General features: G+C 43.7%; 1 protein-coding gene across 1 annotated transcript in view; it reads left to right on the forward strand.

Moving 5' to 3' along the window:
- The window catches only part of gfra1a (gdnf family receptor alpha 1a), a 76,559-nt gene extending 62,104 nt beyond the window's left edge, over nt 1–14,455 (forward strand). The window contains exons 9-11 of the mRNA XM_061087562.1: nt 7,009–7,190; nt 12,454–12,501; nt 14,291–14,455. Of these exons, the coding sequence (XP_060943545.1) occupies nt 7,009–7,190; nt 12,454–12,501; nt 14,291–14,455 (395 nt within the window). The remainder of the gene's footprint in view (nt 1–7,008; nt 7,191–12,453; nt 12,502–14,290) is intronic.
- Nucleotides 14,456–23,258: the final 8,803 nt, after the last annotated feature.

A 23,258-nucleotide genomic window follows, 5' to 3' on the forward strand; every position in this document is an offset into this window, starting at 1 on the left:
CTGAAAGAAAAGCGCGTGCCACGTCCGCAGATGTCGTGGAAGACAGAGGAACCGCCTCTGGCCACCTAGTGGTCCGATCTACCATGGTAAGGAGATGTGTAAAACCCTGGGAAGGGGGAAGAGGCCCCACAAGGTCGATATGCACATGATCAAAACGCCTGGCTGGAATCAAAAATGGCTCGAGGGGCGCCCTAGTGTGCTGGTGAACTTTAGCTCGCTGACACGCCACACATGTGGCCGCCCACTCCTTGACCTCTTTGCGAAGGCCAGGCCACACAAACTTCGAAGACACCAACTTCACCGACGCCCGGACACCCGGATGAGAAAGAGAGTGCACCATATCAAAGACCCGACGGCGCCAAGCAACCGGCACCACCGGGCGGGGGCGGCCCGTGGAGACGTCGCAAAGGAGGGCAGGCCCACCATTTTGCACAACTGCCTCCTCCAGCTTCAGACCGGTACTCGCAGCTCTCAGTGCAACGATACCCGGGTCCCCAGGTTGATCGGCAGCCAGAGCGGAAAAATCAACCCCAAGATGCACAGGGCACACCAACACCCGCGACAGGCAGTCTGCAACCGGGTTCGCTTTACCCGCCACATGTTGGATGTCCGTTGTGAATTCGGAGATCGCCGCTAGATGGCGCTGCTGGCGAGCAGACCATGGCTCTGTCACCTTTGCCATAGCAAACGTCAATGGTTTGTGGTCAACAAAGGCTGTGAAAGGGCGGCCTTCCAGCAGGAAACGGAAATGACGCGTAGCCAGGTACAACGCTAACAGTTCCCGGTCAAACACACTGTATTTTCGCTCACTGTCTCGCAAACCGCGGCTAAAAAATGCAAGGGGCTGCCACGCACCCGCAACCCGCTGTTCAACAACTGCACCAACAGCCACATCTGAAGCATCGGTCGTGAGGGCGATGGGCGCCCGAGACGCGGGGTGCGCCAGAAGCGCCGCGTTAGCCAGGGCAGCCTTAGCCCCCTCAAAAGCCTGGATCCTCACAGGGGTCCAATCAACCTGGTCCTTGGCTTTCTTAAGCTTCAAAGCACCATACAATGGTTGCAGGAGTTGGGCCGCACGCGGCAAGAAACGATTGTAAAAGTTTACCATGCCCAAAAACTCCTGTAGCGACCTGACCGAGACCGGACGGGGAAAATCCGCAACTGCATGCACCTTCGAGGGCAAAGGAACCGCACCCTGCGACGAAATGCGATGGCCCAAAAAGTCTATGACAGACAGCCCAAACTGGCACTTGGCTGTGTTGACAATGAGACCATGCCCATCAAGGCGCTGGAAAACCTGCCTAAGGTGCGACAAATGTTCATCAGCCGACGAGCTGGCCACCAAGATGTCGTCCAAATAGACGAAAACAAACGCGAGGTCACGTAGCACCGAGTCCATCAATCGCTGAAACGTCTGCGCTGCGCCTTTAAGGCCGAACGGCATCCGCAGGAACTCGAAAAGCCCAAACGGCGTAATGACAGCAGTCTTGGGCACGTCCTCTGCCCGCACAGGCACCTGATGATAACCTCGCACCAAATCGATTTTAGAAAAAATTGTCATGCCCGCCAGACGAATCGAAAAATCCTGAACATGCGGAATTGGGTAACGGTCATGGGCCGTAATGTTATTTAAATGGCGGAAGTCGCCGCACGGCCGCCAAGAACCATCCGCCTTGGGCACCATGTGGAGCGGTGAAGCCCACGGGCTGTTGGACCGCCTAACGATCCCCAAACGCTCCATGGTAGCAAACTCCTCCTTCGCGGTGGCTAACTTCACGGTGTCGAGGCGACGCGAACGTGCGAAAACGGGCGTACCCGCAGTGGGAATGAAATGTTCCACGCCATGTTTAGTAACCGCGGCAGAAAATGCGGGCGTCGTCAGCGAAGGAAATTCCGCCAGTAAGCGCTGGAAGACATCCTTTGACGCCGCAAAATTAGCGTGTGTTAACGGCCCGGGTCCCCCTGACTGACACGGAAAAGACGCAAAAGACACAGCATCAATGAGCCTGCGATTAGTTACATCCACTAACAACCCATTAGTGCACAGAAAATCTGCTCCGATAATAGGAACCGTAATGAAGGCTACAACAAAATCACACAGAAATTTGCGTCCATTGAAACACACAGTCACAGACTTGGTACCAAACGTCTCTATAGCCGAGCCGTTAGCCGCTGTCAGACGCGGACCACTGCCACGGGCCGAGAGGTCCGTAGCTGCAGGAGGGAGAAGGCTCTTCTGCGAGCCGGAGTCCACCAAGAACTGATTACCTGATATGGAGTCATGAACGAACAGCAGCTCCTCTTGATCACCAGCGCCCACGGCTGCTACCGAGCGCCGGCTCTTCCGTTTCCCGGTGCCTGGAACGCGCACGGAGGAACGCAGCGGCGCGCCTTGCTGCCGAAGCGCTGATGGAAGAAACACAGCTGGCCGCGCTGTGTGCGGGTGGAGACTGCAGCCGTCACTGCCGGAACCTCGTTCTCCAACGTCGACTGCGAGGACTCCACGGCCACACTCTGCACGGAGACGTTCCTCGAAGTCAGCAGGATCCGGTCCGCCTCCTCAGCTAATCCACGGAAGTCGCCGGCCGCCAAACAGGAAGAGTTGGCGAGGGCTGCGCGCACCTGCAGCGGGAGCTGGCGCAGAAAGATGTGCGGGAACAGGAAACCCTCATCCTCGGAGCCCAGCAACGACAGCATCTCGTCCATCAGGTCCACTGCCGAACCATCACCCAAACCGGGAAGCGACAGTAGCTTGTCCGCTCTCTCCGCGGCTGACAAGCTGTAGCGCCGGAGGAGAAGCTGCTTGATGGCGGTGTACTTTCCCCGCAGCGGCGGGGCTCGCAGGAGCTGCATCACGCGCCGGGTGGATTGCTGGTCCAAAGCCGCGACCACCAAAAAATACCTGGAGTCGTCTGCCGTTACTCCTCGCAGATGGAAGAGAGCCTCGATGTGCTGAAACCACGGCGCGGGGTCGTTCTGCCAAAACTCCGGGAGCTTAACGTGCTCCGCGGAGCTGTTCGATCCTGGAAGCTGCTGCGCCATGGTCGTCGTGGAGACACGGTCCACGGGAGCCGGGGAAGAAAAAAACGTCTTCCCCCGATGAGGAAGGGACACTATCCTCCTTCACCTCGAACATGTTCAAAAAAACGGGGTCACCAATGTGGCAGGACAAGGAAAGGCAGAGACGCAGGTACTGCTTACTGTTGTTTAATCAGTAGTCAGGAAGAACAGGCACATGTTCCCCATACGGGAAGTATATATAGCTACAGACTTTACATTTCCCATCGACCCACTGGGTGAGAGGACACACCCATGAGTGCACGCCACAATATAAGAATTTTCTCATTTCTTTTGCTGCGTTTGCTTCTCGACAACAGTTGAAGCAATTTTCCAACACATCAGTGTATGTGTATAATAATCCGTTAAATATCATACTACTGCCATCCATTTATCAGAGATCCCAGGATATCCAAAACACTGCTTTAATATTCTCAGGAAGACTCTGGTATTCCAATGATTTAATGTATTCAAAGCTCGCCCAGTGTCGTGCCTCCCTCTGTTTCTTGGATATGCACCGACTGCAAAGGTCACGCCATCCAACAGGATCATAATTCTAGTATTACAGAAAACCTTGTTCATGTAAAGTGAGATAAAGTGGGAGACATCCGTGTGAGGTGAACTCATGCAGCTAACACAAATATCTGCGGCAGTGGAAAGATGATATCGTGTTTGCTCGAATGCACCACGCTGTTTGCACTGGTGAAGGTTGAACTAATGTTTGGTTTGGAGCTTTATAAGAGTGCGTGATGGAGTGTGCACTCTTATGTTTTTATCTTTCGATGACAAATTTTAGGTTTCAGACTTTTAAAGCGAGGATTTTTTTGGGATTGGGATTTAGCCAGTTTGACACTAAGGGCTGGTTTTATGAATTTAGACCACGACTAGCATTGGGTTTGGTGTTTCTCTTGATCCAGGAATTTCCGTCCCCCTCAGCTCATCAACAAACAGGTCTATGTGTCGTGTTCTCAGCTCATTCCGTTATGTGCTAGTCAACTAAAATAGTTTCAGGGCAAATGTGTTGATGTCATCCTTTCTCAGACTCGATGATGCAGCTCCCAGAGGATCATCGCATCAGCTGACATCGTTGGTTTAGTGGCTTTAATGAGACATTTAAAAAGCACCTCAAGGTTTTACAGTGATCAATGCCTTCGTTTTTAAACTTTAAACACCAATAATGGGCTTAATTGTATTAACACAGACTGAGATCTGATATGTGGAGCGTTCAGGCCTTTGACCAGTGGAGGTTTTCTTGCTCTATTGTGTGTATCTTGTAAAATGTCTTGCAATAGTAGTGTCCAGGTTTGACAGCAATGAGTGTGAGGTACATGGAGTATCTAATATTTGTGTTGGGATGCTTTGGGCAAGTGCAATCATATAAGTGAATGTTATGGTGCTTTCACAACCTCATTGTTTGGTTCAGACCTTCAGATTTCTTAGTTTAGTCTGAACCTTAATATCAGGTTTGAAAAGTTCCTCCCTTTATTGAATAGTTCAGACTGACGGACCAAATGTAACTTGAGACGGAGCTTGTATTTGAAGGATCACTGTACTTTGGCGTATAATAGGGCTACTGTGCCTGAGGTTGGTGACTCCGGTAGTAGCACCATAATAATATTACTATGTCAACTAAATCAAGTACCTCATTATTTTTTTCCATTCAGACAGAAATGCAAAGCCGTCTACAGACTAATCAGTGTCAAGTACAGGTAGACGCAGCCCACGTAGGTGATGATGACAGGACGTATGTATGACAGACAAAATTCTTTAGACCCTAAATTACAATGTGAACCCAAAAGTAACCAGATGAAATTAAAAAATGGATCAAATACATGAAGCTTGGTTCAGACTCTCAGGTGAGAAACAGTCCTCAGTGTGATTTGGGAGATTAGAGCTTCAATACACCGAATATACCTTATAAAAAATAGTGTGTTTGTTACATCTGCAGTGGCTGCAAAATCATTTTTATATATTCTGATTCAACAGTAGCAGCTTGTCCTCGGCACTGAATCTATTGTGAAAAGACATTAACTCCACCGTATGCGCTCGGGTTTATTATCCAAACACACTTTAAAGATTAGTGCAATGTACTTTAAGAAGGTCCTTCCCTTCTTGAAGTTTAATCTGTGTGTAGAGCAGTGAAGCCAAAGAGCTACAGTCCTAACTCTGTCAGAGATGATCCCAGTTTCACCAAACTCCCGGTGAATAAATATCTTTACGTTCGCTGATGTGTTGACGACATTTTCAGTCACAGCGAGACGTCTTTTGGGATGTCTGTTAATTCAAGAGGTCAATTCAGCCACGGCGATGAAGTGAGGACGTCTCGGGTTCCACTTTGTCTCAGATTAATAGTAACGTTTATTAAATGTGCAGAGTGGAACTAACTCAGAGGTTGTTTCTAGGTCGGGACGAGTTTAAGCCGCAGCCTCTTCTGCAGGAGGAAGGAAAGTAAAGACAAGGAGGATGAGCCCCTGCTGTGTTCTCTGGCTCTGAACAACATGTGTTTAAGTGTCTTCAAACACCACTGAGTTCAGTCCAATTAACAGTGTGTCTCGTCTGAAAAACACAAATCCAGTGACGGGCAACCTTCATTTACTGCTCTAGGAAATCCATGTTCTTCTAATGTCTTTCAATCAGAGCTGCAATCAGACGCTAAGCTGTTGTTGACTCTGAGTTTGAGATCCCTGGTTCCTCTTATGTTAGGAAACATCTTGAACTGGGTCAGCAGGAATAAGGGAACGCTGGCAAAGTCGCAGAAGAAGAAAAAAACATAAGGAGAGGAGAGCAACAGCCTGCAATCAATTTGTCCATTTGAGAACATTTGAGGGGATTTATGTTTCCAGATGTGCTACAGCAGCTCCCCTGGCCCTGCAGTGGAACTCTGTGAATCTCAGGATGTCACAGTGTTGAGGTTTGGACGCAAATCATCAGATTTGCTGACTTGAAGCTGACACAAGAGAACAAAGAGACGTCACTGTTGAGTGTAACTGGCTGTTACTCAGCAAGACTTCATATCACAACTACTAGTAGAAAAGAGAAAAACCCAGGATGTTGGAATTCTACCTATAACTTTGGATTTGAATACATTTTGCATCAGATTTGACAAATTATTCGATGAAAAACAACGTTAGGGTGAATACTTCTGCTCGTATGAAGACGTTTGTCTTTGCACATGTATGTGTTGATATGTCAGTGGGGTTAAAGGAGCCATTATGCAGAACCTCCCTTCACTGTATCAGGGTCATAATTGACTGTTGGAGGGAAGAATATCATTACGCTCACAAAGCATCTCTGTTAAGCTCAGCTTTTCCTCTGATGTGTGTGTGTGCGTGTGTGTGTGTCTTTTTACATCAAAGCTATAGAACGCTATTAATAGGGCCACTAATGGACCCTAATGGTAAATAGCCACATCAGCACTCAGCTTTTTGACTGTGTGGTGAATTTATAATGGAGGGAAGTGATAACAAACCCTAAGTACCTTCTAACTCACCTTTAATTGTGGTTGAGGCCGTTGCAATATAGAGCTTTATTTTAACATGGGGACTAACAAGCGTGTGATTCACGATAGGATCCAGTTTGGTGCTAAAGGGACCGGCTTGAAAAATACGACGTGGTATTTCTGTTGTTGCAAAGAAAAGCTTTACCTGCTCAGATTCATCTAGAGACTTGTTTGGAGGCTCTGGGATCGTAATAAAGAGTTGAACTCATAAAAAGTATCATAGGGGGGGCTACATGCGCACTATAGTATATTATGAAATACTATTTACATTTACTACACACTATATTTGCCCTGTCACAGTTTTATAACGAAAATGTTTACACAATATAAAAGATTACCAGCATAGTGTCTTGTGCTGTTGCTTTATTGTAGATCGTATGCAGCACTCTTTAATAAATATATTATTTGAGTATCACAGCTGACTGATCCTGTCCCATCCTTCCTTTCTGTAGGTAATGCCATTCAGGCCTTTGGGAACGGGACGGACGTGGGGGTGTGGCAGCCTGTGTCCCCGGTCCAGACCACCACCTCCACCACCACTCACTCCCAGAAGAACCGCGACCGCAACCCCAACACTATCGACAACCACATCAACGCGGACCCTGGGATTTACCACTTCTGTGGCAGCCTACAGGTGAGACTCACACACTGGCTCGGGTTGGTTCTGCATTCACAGGACGACCGGATCCAAGGAGACATTTCAGAAAGTTTGTTTTCTCTGTACAAAGACAAAGTTTCGGAGCTGCTCATCTTTCCATCCTTTTTTATGTGTCTCTCTATCTGCACAGTGTATCTCCAGTGTCTGTTCATCTGCTGCCTGTCTGTTTCTGTTGCATACATCACTGCCTCTTCATCCTCGGGTTCACTCTCCATCTCTGTTTGATTTCATGCAGACTCCATTTGTTTTATCTAGAGCTGTCACATTACAAAATCTGTCCAGTTAAAGCAGTGATTCATATGCTGCAAGTAAAGTGAGAGTTGTCTGTAGTGAAAACACAAGTAAGGCTGAAGTACGAGTTGAGAAGTTGAACATTTAGCAGCGAAACAGGCAGATATTCTTCACAGGAGACGGTGGAGACCAAAGCAGAGAGAAAAGAGGAGTGAATATTGAACTTAAAGGTCATGTTACCATCAATCTGCCTGCTCAGTGTGCAAGTCATAAATGTTTGATAGAACAGAGGGATATCTGTTCTGTGGGAAAGTCCTTCTGGTTGTTGAAAATCACAAATGATATCTTTATATCTTTGGTCATCAAGACTAATAAACATAATTTAAAGAAAGTATAGGTACATTTCTAAATGTTTATTTTGCAGTTGTTCAGCATTGCGATGTTACTATTTCCCAAGTACTCAATTAAGAATATTCAAAACAATGTAATAAATTATGTTTATTTTTGTACCTGGTAAGACTCTGAAAGTGTGTTTCCCAGTTGGAAACACACTTTCCGCAGGAAACAAACAGCCGAGTGGCTGATGAAACACCCAACTTATTCACGGCAATCCTGAACGTTGGTGAGGGTTTGCTCCCGGGTCCAAGAGGAAGTGGAGATAATACTTTCATTACCAGCGGAGCGAGACTCTGAGAGCTGCTTCGCCCAATAACATTAGGTCAACCTGATGCAGCCTCGTGAAACCACTGAAGTTGTTAATTGTTTAGAGACACTAACATAAAGTCCTCCAGCAACGTCAAGCTGAAATCCACCTTCTATGGGTGTTCATGAACACCCATAGATTTCCACAGCTCCAGTCATACAAACATTTAAACATATAAAACGAATATACTCACTTCTCCAGGTAAAAGTGTTCGCTGTTAATCAGCCAATCACCAAAAACTAAAACTGAAACAAATCTATTGACCTTTGTTTCAAATCTTCAAATGCTTGTCTTGTCATTAAATTGCAAATCTTTTTATTGCAAAGATTAGATCCAAATTGTATATGTTTATACATAAACATGTATATAATATAGATAAGTAACACTGTAAGAGGCAAAATGTGAACAGCAAGAAAAATACTTTCCTTGTTTTTTTAACAGCAACTTCTCATTCTCCTCTTTCTTCTGATAGAAAACCTATGTTTAGACCCGAATCACAGATTGTGACTTTGACTATATATTTTCATCAAAACAAGATGATAATTTATTATTAGTTTTCCAACAAATATCTACACACACACACACATACACATACACACACACACACACATACACACGCTAGAAAAGTGGTTTAACACAGCAACTCTCTCATTAACTTGTACTTGACGTGTTATCAGAGCAGAGCCAACAGCGAACACACGCACCAGTACACCAGCAAAGCTCATTATCAGTGTGAACTGTGTGTGTGTGTGTGTGTGTGTGTGTGTGTGTGTGTGTGTGTGTGTGTGTGTGTGTGTGTGTGTGTGTGTGTGTGTGTGTGTGTGTGTGTGTGTGTGTGTGTGTGTGTGTTTGTGTGTGTGTGTGTGTGTGTGTGTGTGTGTGTGTGTGTGTGTGAGCCGTTGTAATGACACTCTCAGGGGACAAGCATGTCAGAGGACTCACTCCACTCCGCTCATTGATCTCTCTCTTTTTCACTCACACACATTCACACACAGACACACACAAAGACACTTGTTTGTACTTCTATCTTAGTGAGGACACTCATTGATATTATACATTCCCTAGACCCTAATTTTAACCCTAAAACCAATTCTTAACCCTCTAACAGCACATTGGAAAATAGTTAGAACCGCTTACTTTCCAGAAACACCCTCACTCTGAAGGGTGTATGCTTAAAATGGTCGTCACAACTGAAAACAGGAACACACACACATACATGTAGAATAGTAACCAGAGAAACTCCACTCAGTAAAAACACAGCAACACATACAACGCTGTGTTTACCTCAGCTTGACGGAATCAAAGAGTAGATGAAAGATAAAGGTGGAAGTTGGAACATTGGAACCAGCGCCTCAGATCTATAGAGGAACTGGAGGAAAATGGTGCTTGTTTCACCCGCCGATTAGTTGGATTAACAATCGAGTCATATAAAAGGTTGGAAAGCTTCAATTTAAATCACAGTAAAAACCATGGAACAAAAACCAACAATGAAGCCAAGGCAGAAATGCCTGAAACCTGCATTCTGTGTAATGACCAGCAGAGGGCGACTCCACTGATCGTTTACTTCACACTTTATAACGTCAGTAAACATTTTCCTGAGGAGTTCATGTCTCAATCACACGTTTCAAGTCTTCTTCAATAAAGTGGATGTTAATTTAGTAAATTATGACCCATTTAGAGTCAAATAGACCATTACGCATCTAGCTATCGTCCAATAGGTGCAGTGTCCTCGACCTCTCAGTCAGGCTCCACCCCCTTCTCCTCACAACTATGATTACTTCTCGTTTAATAAAAGACAAGATGGCGCTGAACAAAATGTCAAAGTGGAGGCTTCTAACGGCTCAGAAATCAACGGGTAGCGTCACAACGGGTTGACACTTGAAGCTTTCTTCTTCATGTTCCCTTGTTCTCTCTCGATCTTTTTTACTCTTTTCATTCCCGAACTCTCTCAAATGTTTCTGCTGTGTTGTCCTTCTGTGATGGGAATGTTTTTGCTAAGAGAAGCTTAGCTCGGGCGCACAGCAAAGCCGGCACAGATAACAACACATACATAAATGCAGACACACACACACACACACTCGTACACAGCTCTATATATATGTTTGCAAAGCCCGGGGCTCCATCAGCTTGTTCTCATGAATATCGTTGACTCCAGCAGCAGGCAGGAAGTGCCCCGGACAAATATGGAAATCTACCACATGCTAATGTGACTTTTCAGAACATGGAGGTTTTAAGCAAATCTAAACCAAATGGACACAAAGCAGCAATAAACATGCACATTTGAATTTGTTCTCGTCCAGATTGTTTTTTTGAAGTGAAAATAAGCATCGGTTTGTTTAATATACTATAGAATGCTTAGAAGTCATTTACAGGCTGGAGGGGGGGGGGGTGTATGTAATCACAAGTAAAGAAAGTGTGAGGTATTTAACGGCTGAGTTCACCCTGTGATCTCATGCACGCAGTCTTTGCTTTATTTACCAGGGTTTGAGTTAATGTCCGTCTCAGGCGAGATTTCTGATTCCACCCCAATTGAAAGCGGGTCAATGGAATCGTATCTTTGGTTCTCACAAGATCGTAAAGAAAAACATATCAGGTTTTAGAATTCCAGCTGCGATTGTATATGTCTGAACAATCCTGAGAAAAAACTGTTAAGTATTTGCTATGTTGTTTTTCGAATGTGGTGTATTTTGAAACTTCTTTGCTTTCAAACTTCTAAATTCCTGCTTCTTAATGGATAAATTAGTTTGTTTTTAAAACCCAGTGCTGACGCCGCAACGATGAATTCACTGCACTGGCAGATGGAGGCTGAATGGGAATCGCAATTTCAACATTCAAATCAGTGTAATTTCAATTTCCGGATGTTTTGGCTGTGCAACACAAACAAGCAGCGCCCTCGGGATTCAGCAGCGAGCTGTGGAAGTTTATTATCATGATCTTGTCTCAGTGTTTGTGTCTGAGAGGTGAAAATGTTTAATTCATCCGAACAATGACTCCAAACACAGATGGAAGCTCCTCCTGAAACACAAACTGGTGCCAGTTGTGTTTAGTCATCATGTTCCTCAGACCACTTACGGTTTCTGCTTCCACGCTTACAATTCTTGTCACGTTCTTCGGTTTGGGTCTTTTACACAGAGTTCATGATTTATAGACTTCATTCCACGGAGGCGATGGTTTTTTTTTTTTTAATGTAGCGCCGAAGCAAAGGTGTTTTAACAGAACACCGTTTCTTTCCCGCTGAATTTCCATGGCCGCTGCATCCTGTACATCCCTATTTTAAATCTGAATTCACTGTGGTGAACACTGGAGCCATTTATTATACTGTCACACACACATGAATACCCAGAAACCAGAGCTGGAGCTACATTCACTCACAGCATGAACAAAATGGGTTTGATGATGGGGTTGATGGAGAATGGACGACCATGGCAACCTACTTTCGCAGGTCATTGGAAACGAAGGAGAAAAATACCTTTTCTTAGGCCACAAAGTCCTGCAGAAACAATCCAACATAAAATCATTATAATCATTCTCTCTCATACTCAGTAAAGTACCTGTCAATCACTGTGAAGCCATTAAAGCATCAGTCAATGATGTTATGCAGAGCAGCATCGAACCCTCTGATACACACATGTTTGAGGAGTCTGAATCAAAGGCCTTGTGTTTGAGTATGTGACAGTGACTGACTGATAAATCTGTGATGAAATCAGACTGTGGATCTGTGCTGAGCCTCTCTCTTCTTCTCTGAGAGCAAACATCGACTGTTAAAGTTGAACAGGCTCTTTGGGTAAAAAGAAATCTCCAGGGTTACCGTTGTTGTTTTTCAGTTGAGCTCCAGTTTCTGCCTCAACGATCAGATCAGCGCTGAGCTCTCTCACACACACACACACACACACACACACACACACACACACACACACACACACACACACACACACACACACACACACACACACACACACACACACAGATGCTGATGGTTATTGGTATTTCAGTCGCAGCGTTCGAACGCTGGTGTCTGCGTGTCGTTTGTACCTGGAGTTTAAATGTGTTGGCAGAATATTTTAAGTGTAATTAGTTTGTTAATTGTTCTATTGATTGTTTATCAAAGCAAATGAATCAGTTGTGGATTGTCTCTTTCGACTCGCTGTTCAGGCTCCGTGCGCCAAAGCCACAAACTGCCGGTGTTCAAATCCTGACACTGAAATCATCTGTTTGTTATTTGGATCTGAGGAAATTAACATGTTCATTGTGGACATTGAGTTCAACTTGTTGATAATTCTGTGTTTCTCTGTTTTTCTGTATCAGGCTCAGAAACTGAAGTCAAACTCAACTGTGGATGGCGTCTTCTGTGTGGTAAGCTCAATGTCGATTATATCATGTAAATACATCTTGTGAATTTTATAATTGAACAGAGGGTAATGTATAAATTAAGTTAACTAATGCTGGTAGATTTTAAGCAAAATACTTTAGTTTCAAATACCTTGAGATTCTCTTAAACCTCTTAAATCCCATAAATAAGATGTTTCAAGACGTCACAGCATCATAAAAACTAAGAAAGAAGTGAAAAACATCTGGTCATGTAGATTTTGTGACCTTCGCCAAAAGAGCAGCAGTGACACCTCTCGTGTTGTGCGCATGTTTCAAGTCTCTGCGCTCTGACATCTGTAATTTGGGATAAATACAAAATCATGTAAATTAGAATCAGACGACTTGTTTGAGTTATGAAATGATCCCGGACTGTGATCCTGCTGCCACGGCGACGGCCTCGTGCTCCCTCCTGCCTCCTTTGTAAACTCCTGGTCTTTGTAGTTCCTTTGAGGCTGAAATGGGATTGTTGCTTATCTGGTGGCTTTTAAAGTTCACTGCAAATGTCATTGTACAATATAATAAGGCAGCGTTATGCACTGGACTGACATTTAATAGAAGCAGCGACAGGTCTCGAGGAGATGACCCAGCCCTGAGCTTGCTGCTTTATTAGCAAGCCAGAGAGCGTGGCTGAGGCTCTACACAATCACACACACAGACACACACACAGACACACACACACAAACACGCAAATGCACACAGACAGACTCACAAATGTGTTTTTTAGTTTTCCCACTGTGGCCTTTAACTTACAGAAACAACCTTTTGATTTTCCACTGTGTCACAGCAGATGAATGTATTACAGATTTTATGGATGATTTTATTCAATTAAAAGTCTAATATCTTTAAATATGCCACATCTCACATGCAGGATTTAAACTGCAGCCTTGACACTGTTTAATTTACTACTCATACGACTACCTGTACATTTTTACTACACATTCAATGTCATTATGTATCAATATCATGATAAATCTGATTTATACTGATGCAAAGCATAAAAAATACAACCGGAAATGAGGCTTAAAGGCCGGCGCATGCTTCTGCGTTTTCACGGGAACGGAGACGCAAGAGCCCTTCCGGGCCCCTCACGGCCCTTCCTACGTCCTTACGTGCGTCGGCCAATTTTTCTAACTAGACGGCAAAGCCCCGTAAGCGTCACCCGGCCGCGAGGGCTGTGATTGGTCTGCTGACTACATCATTTCCGGAGTCGCATTTCCGGTTCATGCCCGGAAACCACGGAAGATTTAGAAGAACGAATATGGACCAGATAGAAGAGCACTTGGCAGAAGAGATCCGACACTATGTCCACTAGTATAACCCGTCACTAACCGGCGGATTTTTCCGCCAGAAAAAGGCTCTGCGAAGCCGCCGTGGCGATGTAAATAAATCGTTCTTCTTCGTGCAAAACACATTAAAAACGTAAACATTACTGCGCCTAGTGTTCTGGCGGGGAATTGCATGGCAACACGCGCAACGGTTGGAGAACCTTGAATGACAACGAGTCCTGCGTTACAGCTGCGTGCCTGCGGGCCCCTGACGACGCAGAAGCATGCGCCGGCCTTAAGCTTTTGTCCCACATGGAAAATTCAGCTTATTAGCTCACTATTGAAAAAATCTGTCAAAGATCATAAAACATAACTGTTTGCATAAAGAAATGTATGGAACATCTTAGCTAAAATCTAATTAAACTTATGAATATTAAATTACTCATTAAAGGCTTTATTTATTTAAAGATTTTTAAAGTAAGCATCTCCTCTCTGTGTCTGACTCTCAGGATCCTCAGATCGATGGTCCCAGTACGTCCAACGCCATCGTGAGGAACTCGGCCGCCTACAGACGGCCTGCGGGCCCGACCTCTCTGCTGCCCCCACTGCTCTGGCTGTGGTACTGCAGCCTGCCGGCACTCTCCTCCTCCTCCTCCTCTCCGGGCGACTTGTAGCCTCGACGCCTCAACGCGCTCCAACGAACTGACAAACACACATTTGTACAAAAGAAAAAGCAAAACAAGAAGTTCTATGCCTTCTTCTCAGTAAAACCTGTCGTATTTTTATTTCCCTCTGGAATCTGTCTCTACTTTGATTCGTACTTTGTTCTTTTCTATTGAATTTTTCTTGTTTCATGGGTTTTTTGTTTCTTTGCATTGCAGCTGTGTGCTAAAACAGTGATCTACTATATCTACTCGGTTTGGCTGTGTGTTCCCTTTCGGTTAGTTTGAAAAAAATGAAAGGGATTCAAAGCTTTTTTCGTGTTGCTCGATCGGGCGGAAATAACAAAGTACTCAAGGATTAACATTCCAACAAACCACAGCTGGTGGCTCTCGGATCGGTTCACACGATGTAAATTCACATTGACCTTCACTGTCGTCCAATCGGTTTCCACCCACGTCTGTTTGTGTGTTGAGGCTATCGGTGGGATCTTTCGCTTAAAAGTCACAGTCCGTTCAGTATCGGCTACGTTTCCTCACGCCGGCGACTCGTTAGGTGTTCCTCTCTCTCCCCTGTGGTTCCTGTTTGTTTACGTCAGGGACGAAATCTGGTGTTTTTAATTCTTGAAAGGTCGACATCGATATTTACCTGAAATATAAAATGTCACTTGAAGGTATTTCCTTTTTCCAGGGTGAACACCAACAACCTGTAACATCAGAGAAGTCGGAAACATCTGCGTCCAAACTGTAGCCCAAGCTGAACACACTTCGCCTCTGGCAAAAGCACACAGACGAGGACCCACACACACACAAGTACCGCACACGTTCACACACTCAGACACACACACACAGAGAACACACACACACCTACCAGGCTTCTGCTCTTCTTTTTTTAACGCATTGTTTGGCCGGCAGAGTGATTCCTCTCTGCGATCACATGCTGCTCTTTAGTGATTGTACATACGTGTAACTGTTAGAAGTCAAAGCCATGTTCAGTGTTTCTATATGAGAAGTGATGGAGCAGCTGCTGCAACTTCACCTCAACCTGTGGTGTTTTGTTTTTTATTGAGTTTTGACGTATCTCGCCAAGTCCTGAGAACGGACACGAGCTGAGGACGCTCCAACGCTTACTGTCCTCGAGTGAGGTCAGAGGAAACGGAGCTTCTTCATCGGGTCATTGTTACGACTTATCGCCTCAATTGTGAAACTGTCGACACGTTTTCGGGAGCAATCGTTTTGAATTGACCATTTGCTAAGCTCCGCCTCCTTCAGGTTAGGTTTTAAAGTGTCACTTAGCATCAACACACTTTACTCTAATAACTGTATGAGATTGATGCATTGAAATTATAGAATAATTCTAATTTGAATTCAGGAGACAGAAGTTAAATTTTACATAGTGACCATTACAATTGTACAAAACTTTAAAAACAACTGTTGCTATGGAAACTTAAAGATTGATTTGATTGGAAACAAAGTTCTGCTCCTGACTGTGACTGTTAGCCGTAAGCTAAGTATGCTAACATTAGCAGCTTTTGTTAGAACGTCGATAAATTCCTGACACCTCTTTACAACCGTTATCATCGTTGCTTAGCTGTGATTGGACAGTTGCTTTTAAAAGAGGAACGTTTTAGCAAATGGTCGAATATTTACTTGTCTTTTTAATCTGAAAACGACTCAAACACGAGACATGCGACTTCGGTACAATGAGTAAAAAATCCTTTATTGTACGTCTGCTCCCGGTGACTTCTGCGAAAAAAAGCCACAACATCGAAAATTCACGTTTGATTCTCAGACAGACACGTGCGTCAGTTGTCATCAGCTCCCCCCCCCCCCCCCCCCAAGAGGAAATCCAAACCTTGTGGTCAGGACGTGATGGTACGTCGAACCTGAGCATTAACGACGCGCTGCTTCAGTTTACGTAGCTTAGAACACGGTTAATGTATCGTAGAACTTCTGTGTTATTCACTGAGCATAAACATGGTATATGCACTGTACGTACTTGGCTGAAGCTATAAATCGGACAAATAGACGTCCGATGATTTTCTGTTCCAGAGCATTGTGAGCTATTTTGACATTCAGATACTACGTTGAATATGCCAGAATATTGTTTTTTACAACTACCTATAATGTGTATATTTTCTCCCAGTATGTACATGATTATGGAATATTACTGCATCTGAGAAAGAGGATATCAATGTAACTCTGTAGTTCAACACGACTGTATTTCCTCAGCTTATTCTTTTGTACCATAGCCTCGTTCACCACATTGCTTAACTATACTATTGTTTCGTTGTTTTTTTGGCTAAGATTTGAACTTATTTTTCTATCTTTTACGAATTTGTACTGTGGATGAGTTGAATCGAAGGAGACGGACCGGCCGCTTATTGCTCCGTTTAAATAGCTCCTCTGATTTTTGTTGTTTTTTACAGATGTTCAGAGCCGTTTCCAATACTTATTTTGGTTTTACTGCTGAAAGAATTATGGTTTCGAGAAGAGAGAGAGACGATTGTTGTTGCATGGTGACTGTGAAGGAAAGATAAATATATTCTATACCATAACATTTAAAAAGGGTTTTTTAAAGGTATATTTGACCAGAGGTGGGCGAGTGGGTTCAACCCCACGGACTGAATGTGTGGAGGGAAACGTTTAAGAGAAATGTTACCAGACGCTACAGGACGAACTTCTCTTCTTGTGTCTTAAAAAGCAACTGTTGATTTTATATTTGAATCCCAGAGTCGTTCGCCAGACCTTCACAGGCGCTGGAATATAAGAGACGTAGGAAAGTTCCTCGGGTCGAAACTGGGGCTCTTCCTCCTGATGTTAGGAAAATAAAGAAAAAAGATGGTGGACATGCTCTCTCCATCCCATCTGTCGTTTTGAAACAACAGACATTGCTTCTCTGGAGACTCCCTCAGCTCTCTGGCATCATTAACCTCTTAGCTTGTGAAAATGTAAAATCTATTGTACAAAAAGTTATAATTAAAAACTGTCAAATCACCAACACTGTTTGCACATGGTGTTTATTTCACAGCATGGAGGGGCTGGCCTTGAGGATGACGGACAGGCGACGGCGAGGATGAGAGAAGGTCTGAGGTCAGGCAGCGTGATCCTGAGACGCTGATAAGACTTCGAGAGTTAATGTCAATGACCTTAAGTCACAGAGCGGAAAGAAGAAAGATGAAGAGAAGAGAGATGACAGCAGATAAAAAGAGTTTCATGTTTGGACCAAGAGAAACAGGAAGAATCAGTTAATCCTTTAAAAAAAGGAAAGGGTTTTCATCAGCGTTTGTCCAGAACTGAGATTCTAAAACAGAAACAGTAATAAACGTATCATAAGCTTCATCGCTGAATGATCATGATAGACAGTAACACTCTCTTATTTGACATTAAACCCCTAAAACATTCCAAACTTCAAACAATTCTTTCAATAATCAAACTTTTAAAGAAAGCCCAGACTGTGCAGTGACATGGATATTATTCATTTTAAGGATCTGTGCGTTCGTCCATCTTTATTTACTCTCTGTGGTTCTGATCAAGCTCTGGAGCCGTTAACTTTGTTTGATGTAATTAGCTCCACAATTCCTCCATTGTTCAAAAGTAGTGATAATGTAGAATCTTTCTAAAATGTTTATGATGTCTGAGGTTTGTTTTGAAGAAAACAATATTTATAATCGCCTTAGAAAGAGAACAAACCTCTGATAATAAAGTATATAGTCTAAATTTCGACTTGTTATCGTGTTGCAGAGTAATAACGACTCTGATCACTGTGTTGGTTGATTATAGAGAATCATGAGAGAAATGTCAGACTCGTCAGTTTCCCCTTTTTCTGTTTTACGTGAATGTTTTATTCATCATGTTAAAAAGCCGTCGACAAAGTAACAGGAGCTGGAGGACAAACGTGTTTTTATTCTATGGAAATTTCTCATGAAATTATTACAAGAGAAGTTTGAATTGAACAGACTCCTGTTGAAATAAGAGCTAATTTACAGTAAAAAATCCCTTAGAAGTATTTAAATGTTTCTCTTTTTAAATGATAAAGAACACACATAAAACTATTGTTAGTTGAACATGCAGATACAAAACAAGACAATGAGGCATATTGAATACAAGCACACATTAAAATCTAATGATTAAGAATCTAAAATTTAACATCCATTCAGCAAAATCATTTTCTTTGTCCAGATTTCACAGGAACAAGATTCAAACGCAAATTTTAAGCACATTCATTCAAACCCCTTCAGTAATTATGAAATTTCATTGTGCCACTTACAGAACCGTGGAATCAAACCCACGCAGCCGACGTGTCAATCAAACGAGTGAACCGGCAGATTCATATTATTAAGAGTCATTAAAGAGCTGTTTCCTCTCAGGCTGCGTCAGCGGATGTGAACAGTGTAATCTGAAGTTTCCATCTCAGTCGTTTCACTTTGTTTTTCATCTGTTGTCCATCATCTTATCTGAAGAAGTTCAAGTTCATCATTGTTTTTCAGGACATTAAAGTTGATTTGTAGTGAAATTAACTCTGATATGAACATTGATGAACTGTAGATTCTAATTATATTGGTTGTCCACGCATCACTTCACTACAGGACGTCAATTTGACGCACACAAACCCACACACACAAACACTCTCTCTCTCTCTCTCTCTCACACACACAAACCCACTAACACACACACACACACACAGAGCGTGTGTGTGTGCAGGTTAATAACCAGAATAAAATCGCTCATCATTAGAGTCGACCCTCATCTCATCTGCTCGTTAACTGGCCTCCTGATTCGATGGGTTTATATTCACTATCGATATCGAAGCTCTGCTCATTAATGGACAGTTTATAAGACAAGGTGATAAAACTCCACATTAACACTCCCCCCCCCCCCCCCCCGACACCGACATGAATTAACATGTATTAATGCATCGAGAGGGAACTTCTACTCCTGTGTGGTCGATTCATGTCACCGTGACGAACACTTCATGAAACTGATAGATGAGTTGATTTCCTTCTTTACCTCGATCAGGCAGCTTATTCTCAGAATCAGCTCCGTCCCTCGTTTACTTTACCTGTAAAACTACATAAAAGCATTTGGATGGTGATCACCATAGCAATGGTCAAATCTTCAAGGCTCCACCTGAGCTCCATCTTCAGCATAATATATCAAATCAATCAGAAGGACCACAGATCAGAGTGACACACACACACACATACACACACATATACACACACACACACACACACACACACACACAAACACACACACACACACGCACAATGTGTACTCCTGACAAACGTCTCTGTGACTCAACAGGAAGTTGCTGGTCACCCCGGCCGTCAGCCGACCGTCCTACAACCGTCCATGAAGATCAACGCTGAAATAATAGAGTCATCTTCACTCCTCCTCCTCCTCCTCCTTCTCCTCTTTCATCCCTCACTTCGAGCAGGGATGAGAGAATGGAGACTCTTTGTTAGAGCAGAAGGCCACTGGTGACGGAGCAGTGCATGCTGGGACTCCGTAGAGGGCGATACTGACAGGGGCGACATTCTTCACGCCGTCACAGGGCGCTGAGTGGTCGCTGGTTTGTTGGGACGTAAGTGAGTATGAGTGTGTGTGTGTGTGTGTAGGACAGCAGCGCTTTGTAATCCAGTGTGTCCATGTCCACCCCCCCTCGGTCACTCGTCCTCAAACCACGGTCCAAATAACCCGCTGTAATTGGCCCATAATGGCATAAAGATTGAGGCCTGGATGAGGCATCAATCACAAGGACGTGGCTCAGCTGACCCTGAGTCCTCGATGAGAGGGAGGGGGAGGAGAGGGTGAGAGAGAGACAGACAAAGAGAGAGAGAGAGAGAGAGAGAGAGAGAGAGAGAGAGAGAGAGAGAGAGAGAGAGAGAGAGAGAGAGAGAGAGAGAGAGAGGTGGACGGAGAGGGACAGAGGACGAGTTGTAACCAGGAGAAGTAATCAGTTTTATTACTGGACAGCCCTTGAGAAGGACAAGAGTGCATGTGTGTGTGTGCGTGTGTGTGTGTGTGTGTGTGTGTGTGTGTGTGTGTGTGTGTGTGCATGTGTGTCTCTGTGTGTGTGAGGTTGATTTTGCTAATGAAAGTGATTCCAGACTAGACGTTGAGCTTATGTCTGGAAATTTCATCTTGAATTTGCTGAATCACAAACATCAGTCTTGTCCCTGTGAAGACGTCAAAGGTCAAAACGGAAACGAGAACTCGAAAGTCTCACAGATTCTGGTTCAGTTTATCTGAAACAAACTTTTATAATATTAGGGTATTGAGAAGTTGAGATGTATTATTTCAAATCTGTAGGTTTGTCATTTTACATTTAACGAGCAGATGGATTTCAGATTAAAAATCAATAAATCTGATGTTGTGTTTTAAGATGTGAGAAACTTTATTCAGATCGTATTTACTCCAGTAGAAAAAAAGAGCTGTAAAGCAGATGTTTCCCAGCTGTGGCAGATCTTTGTTTTATGTGTTTGTATTTTCAGGTTTTCAAACTCTTACTTAAAAACACACACGTCCGCGTCTCCTCCTCTGAGCTGAGGGAAAACCAGGAGCCGAGGATAAAAGGGCGAGAGCAGCTCTTCCTGCTGCCGCTGACGTGCAGGTATCGAACCCAACACAGGTGCCAGCAGCACTTAATGCAAAATACTGCAGTCTTTTATCTTCAGGAGGAAAAGAAATCGGATTGAGCTGAGAGCGTAACAAGGAGCACTTATCTCCCCCTGGTCACTAATGGTGGCGACAGCAGCAGCTCCGACCTCTTGTGATGTTTGGAGGCCTTTCAAGTTCCAGACTGAAAGGAAGGAAAACGTCAGATAAACAGAGAGAAGTAAAGATTTCCAGCTTCTGTTGATGCAGTTTCAACAAAAATCTGCCAAATTAAATGGATTGAGTTTGTTCAGCAGCGTCAGACGAACATTAGCTCCAGGAGGAGAAGGTATTTTAAGGTTAGAGACATATGGAAATGTTTCATGACACAAAGCTTTTGTTTTCGCTGCTTTTATTTTCCACTGCATCAACGACTGTGAAGGATTCTGAAACGCGGCCAAGCAGCAGCGAGCCGCAGCCGCTTCATCCTCCGCTGCCGTTCCCTGGAAAGAATGCACGTCGGTGTTTCCTGCCGGTTATAGTTCCTCATTTGCATTAAAGTGTCTGATCCTCGAAGATGGTCCCCTCGATGATCCCGCCCACGCCGCCTCCTGACGGACCGCGTTTTAAAATCACGTCGCATTCATTCGTCAGAGAAGAGGAAGAAGAATCATGGAACATTAAATAAAGCTGCATTTATTGCTCTCTGCATCTTAATGTGGCAGCGCGTCATACACAAAGAGAATGAAAGTTTAAACATGTTGGTGCTCAACAGCAGAACCTTCAGGAGGATTTATTAACGTTGTTAGTTACACGTGTGTTTGACGGGAAACAAGATGGAGGGAGAAGACCATTTGATAGTGGATCTGGATCATCTGGGGAGAAACAGGAAGGTTTCTCACGTTGTCTGACGTGAGATCAGAAGCTCACGTTCACCCTTTAGTTTCACTTTCTACCGTCAGAGCAGATTTAGAGTTCATTGTTTGTTTGTTTACTCGTTAGCAGGAAACACAAACAACCGAACCAGGATGAGGCCGATCAGTCAGCTCTGCAGCTGAAACCTTTTGGATCAGTTGGTCAATTATTTGCAGAAGACCAACTGTAAAGATTTGGATTTTTATCATGCAAAATGTTTTCATATGATATTTAATGTTTTTATAATTTTGTCCATGTGTCGGCAGAATCCATGATGTTGAGTTGAGACTGACGACATCATAACAACATGGATCGATACTTCCAACAAAATCGGTAAGATTATCGAGGTAAGAACACACACACACACACACACACACACACACACACACACACACACAGCAAACGCTCCACTTACTAAGAGTCATCAAAATGTTTTAATTGTAAATGCACAGAGTTTATGCTCATGTGGACGAACACAGGGAGGTGAGCGGCCCTTTGTCAAAACAAGTCTCAACAACAAACTGGTGCAAAACGAAACGGAGACAAAACATCAAAAACAAACCAAGGGTTTAAAAGCTCCTACAAGGATTTTCTTAACTGGTTATGAAACTGTATTATTGTAATATCACTGAATCTTTATGACTGACTTTAAGCCATCCCAGTATAAATGTTTTTCATATTGTTAAATAGATTTTTAGACACCTGACGGTGGAGACATCTCCTTCGTTTCTAGAAAAAGAAAAGTTCCTTGTAGGAGTTTTAAAGACGTAAATATTCTGTGCAGGTGCAGTCCATACAAAGTTATTCAATATTAAATGAAAATTGAACACAGTTGGTAAAAGGGTAAATCACATGGAAATTTGACATGAAAACGGGAAACAAATAAAAGTCCTTAGTTCATTTGAAAACTTGCTAAATTATTGTTTAAATGTAATTTGCATTATTAATAAATATTACACAGGAGACGTGTCATATAAAAAACGTGTAACAGGCATGAATGTTACTGTAAAAAGTTGATAACTGTACTTTCACAGTCTGAAATGAACGAGCAGGCGTAAAAAACCCATCAGTAGTTTGTGTCTGATGCCGACCTGCAGGTCAACTTTACATTTGAATGGTCAGTTGCATATTAATATCTCACACAGGATCCTCGTGTGTCGGTAAAGCATTTCACCTCCAATGCAGAAACACATTTGACAAAGACCCACGGCTGCAGAGAGCAGAACCTGAGCAGATAAAGTAGATCTCCAAACGCTGACTTGAGGAAAAACAGAGAGAATCAAATGTACTTTGTGATTTAACG

Source organism: Limanda limanda, chromosome 15 (genome assembly GCF_963576545.1).
Source record: "Limanda limanda chromosome 15, fLimLim1.1, whole genome shotgun sequence".
Taxonomy (NCBI): Eukaryota; Metazoa; Chordata; class Actinopteri; order Pleuronectiformes; family Pleuronectidae; genus Limanda; species Limanda limanda.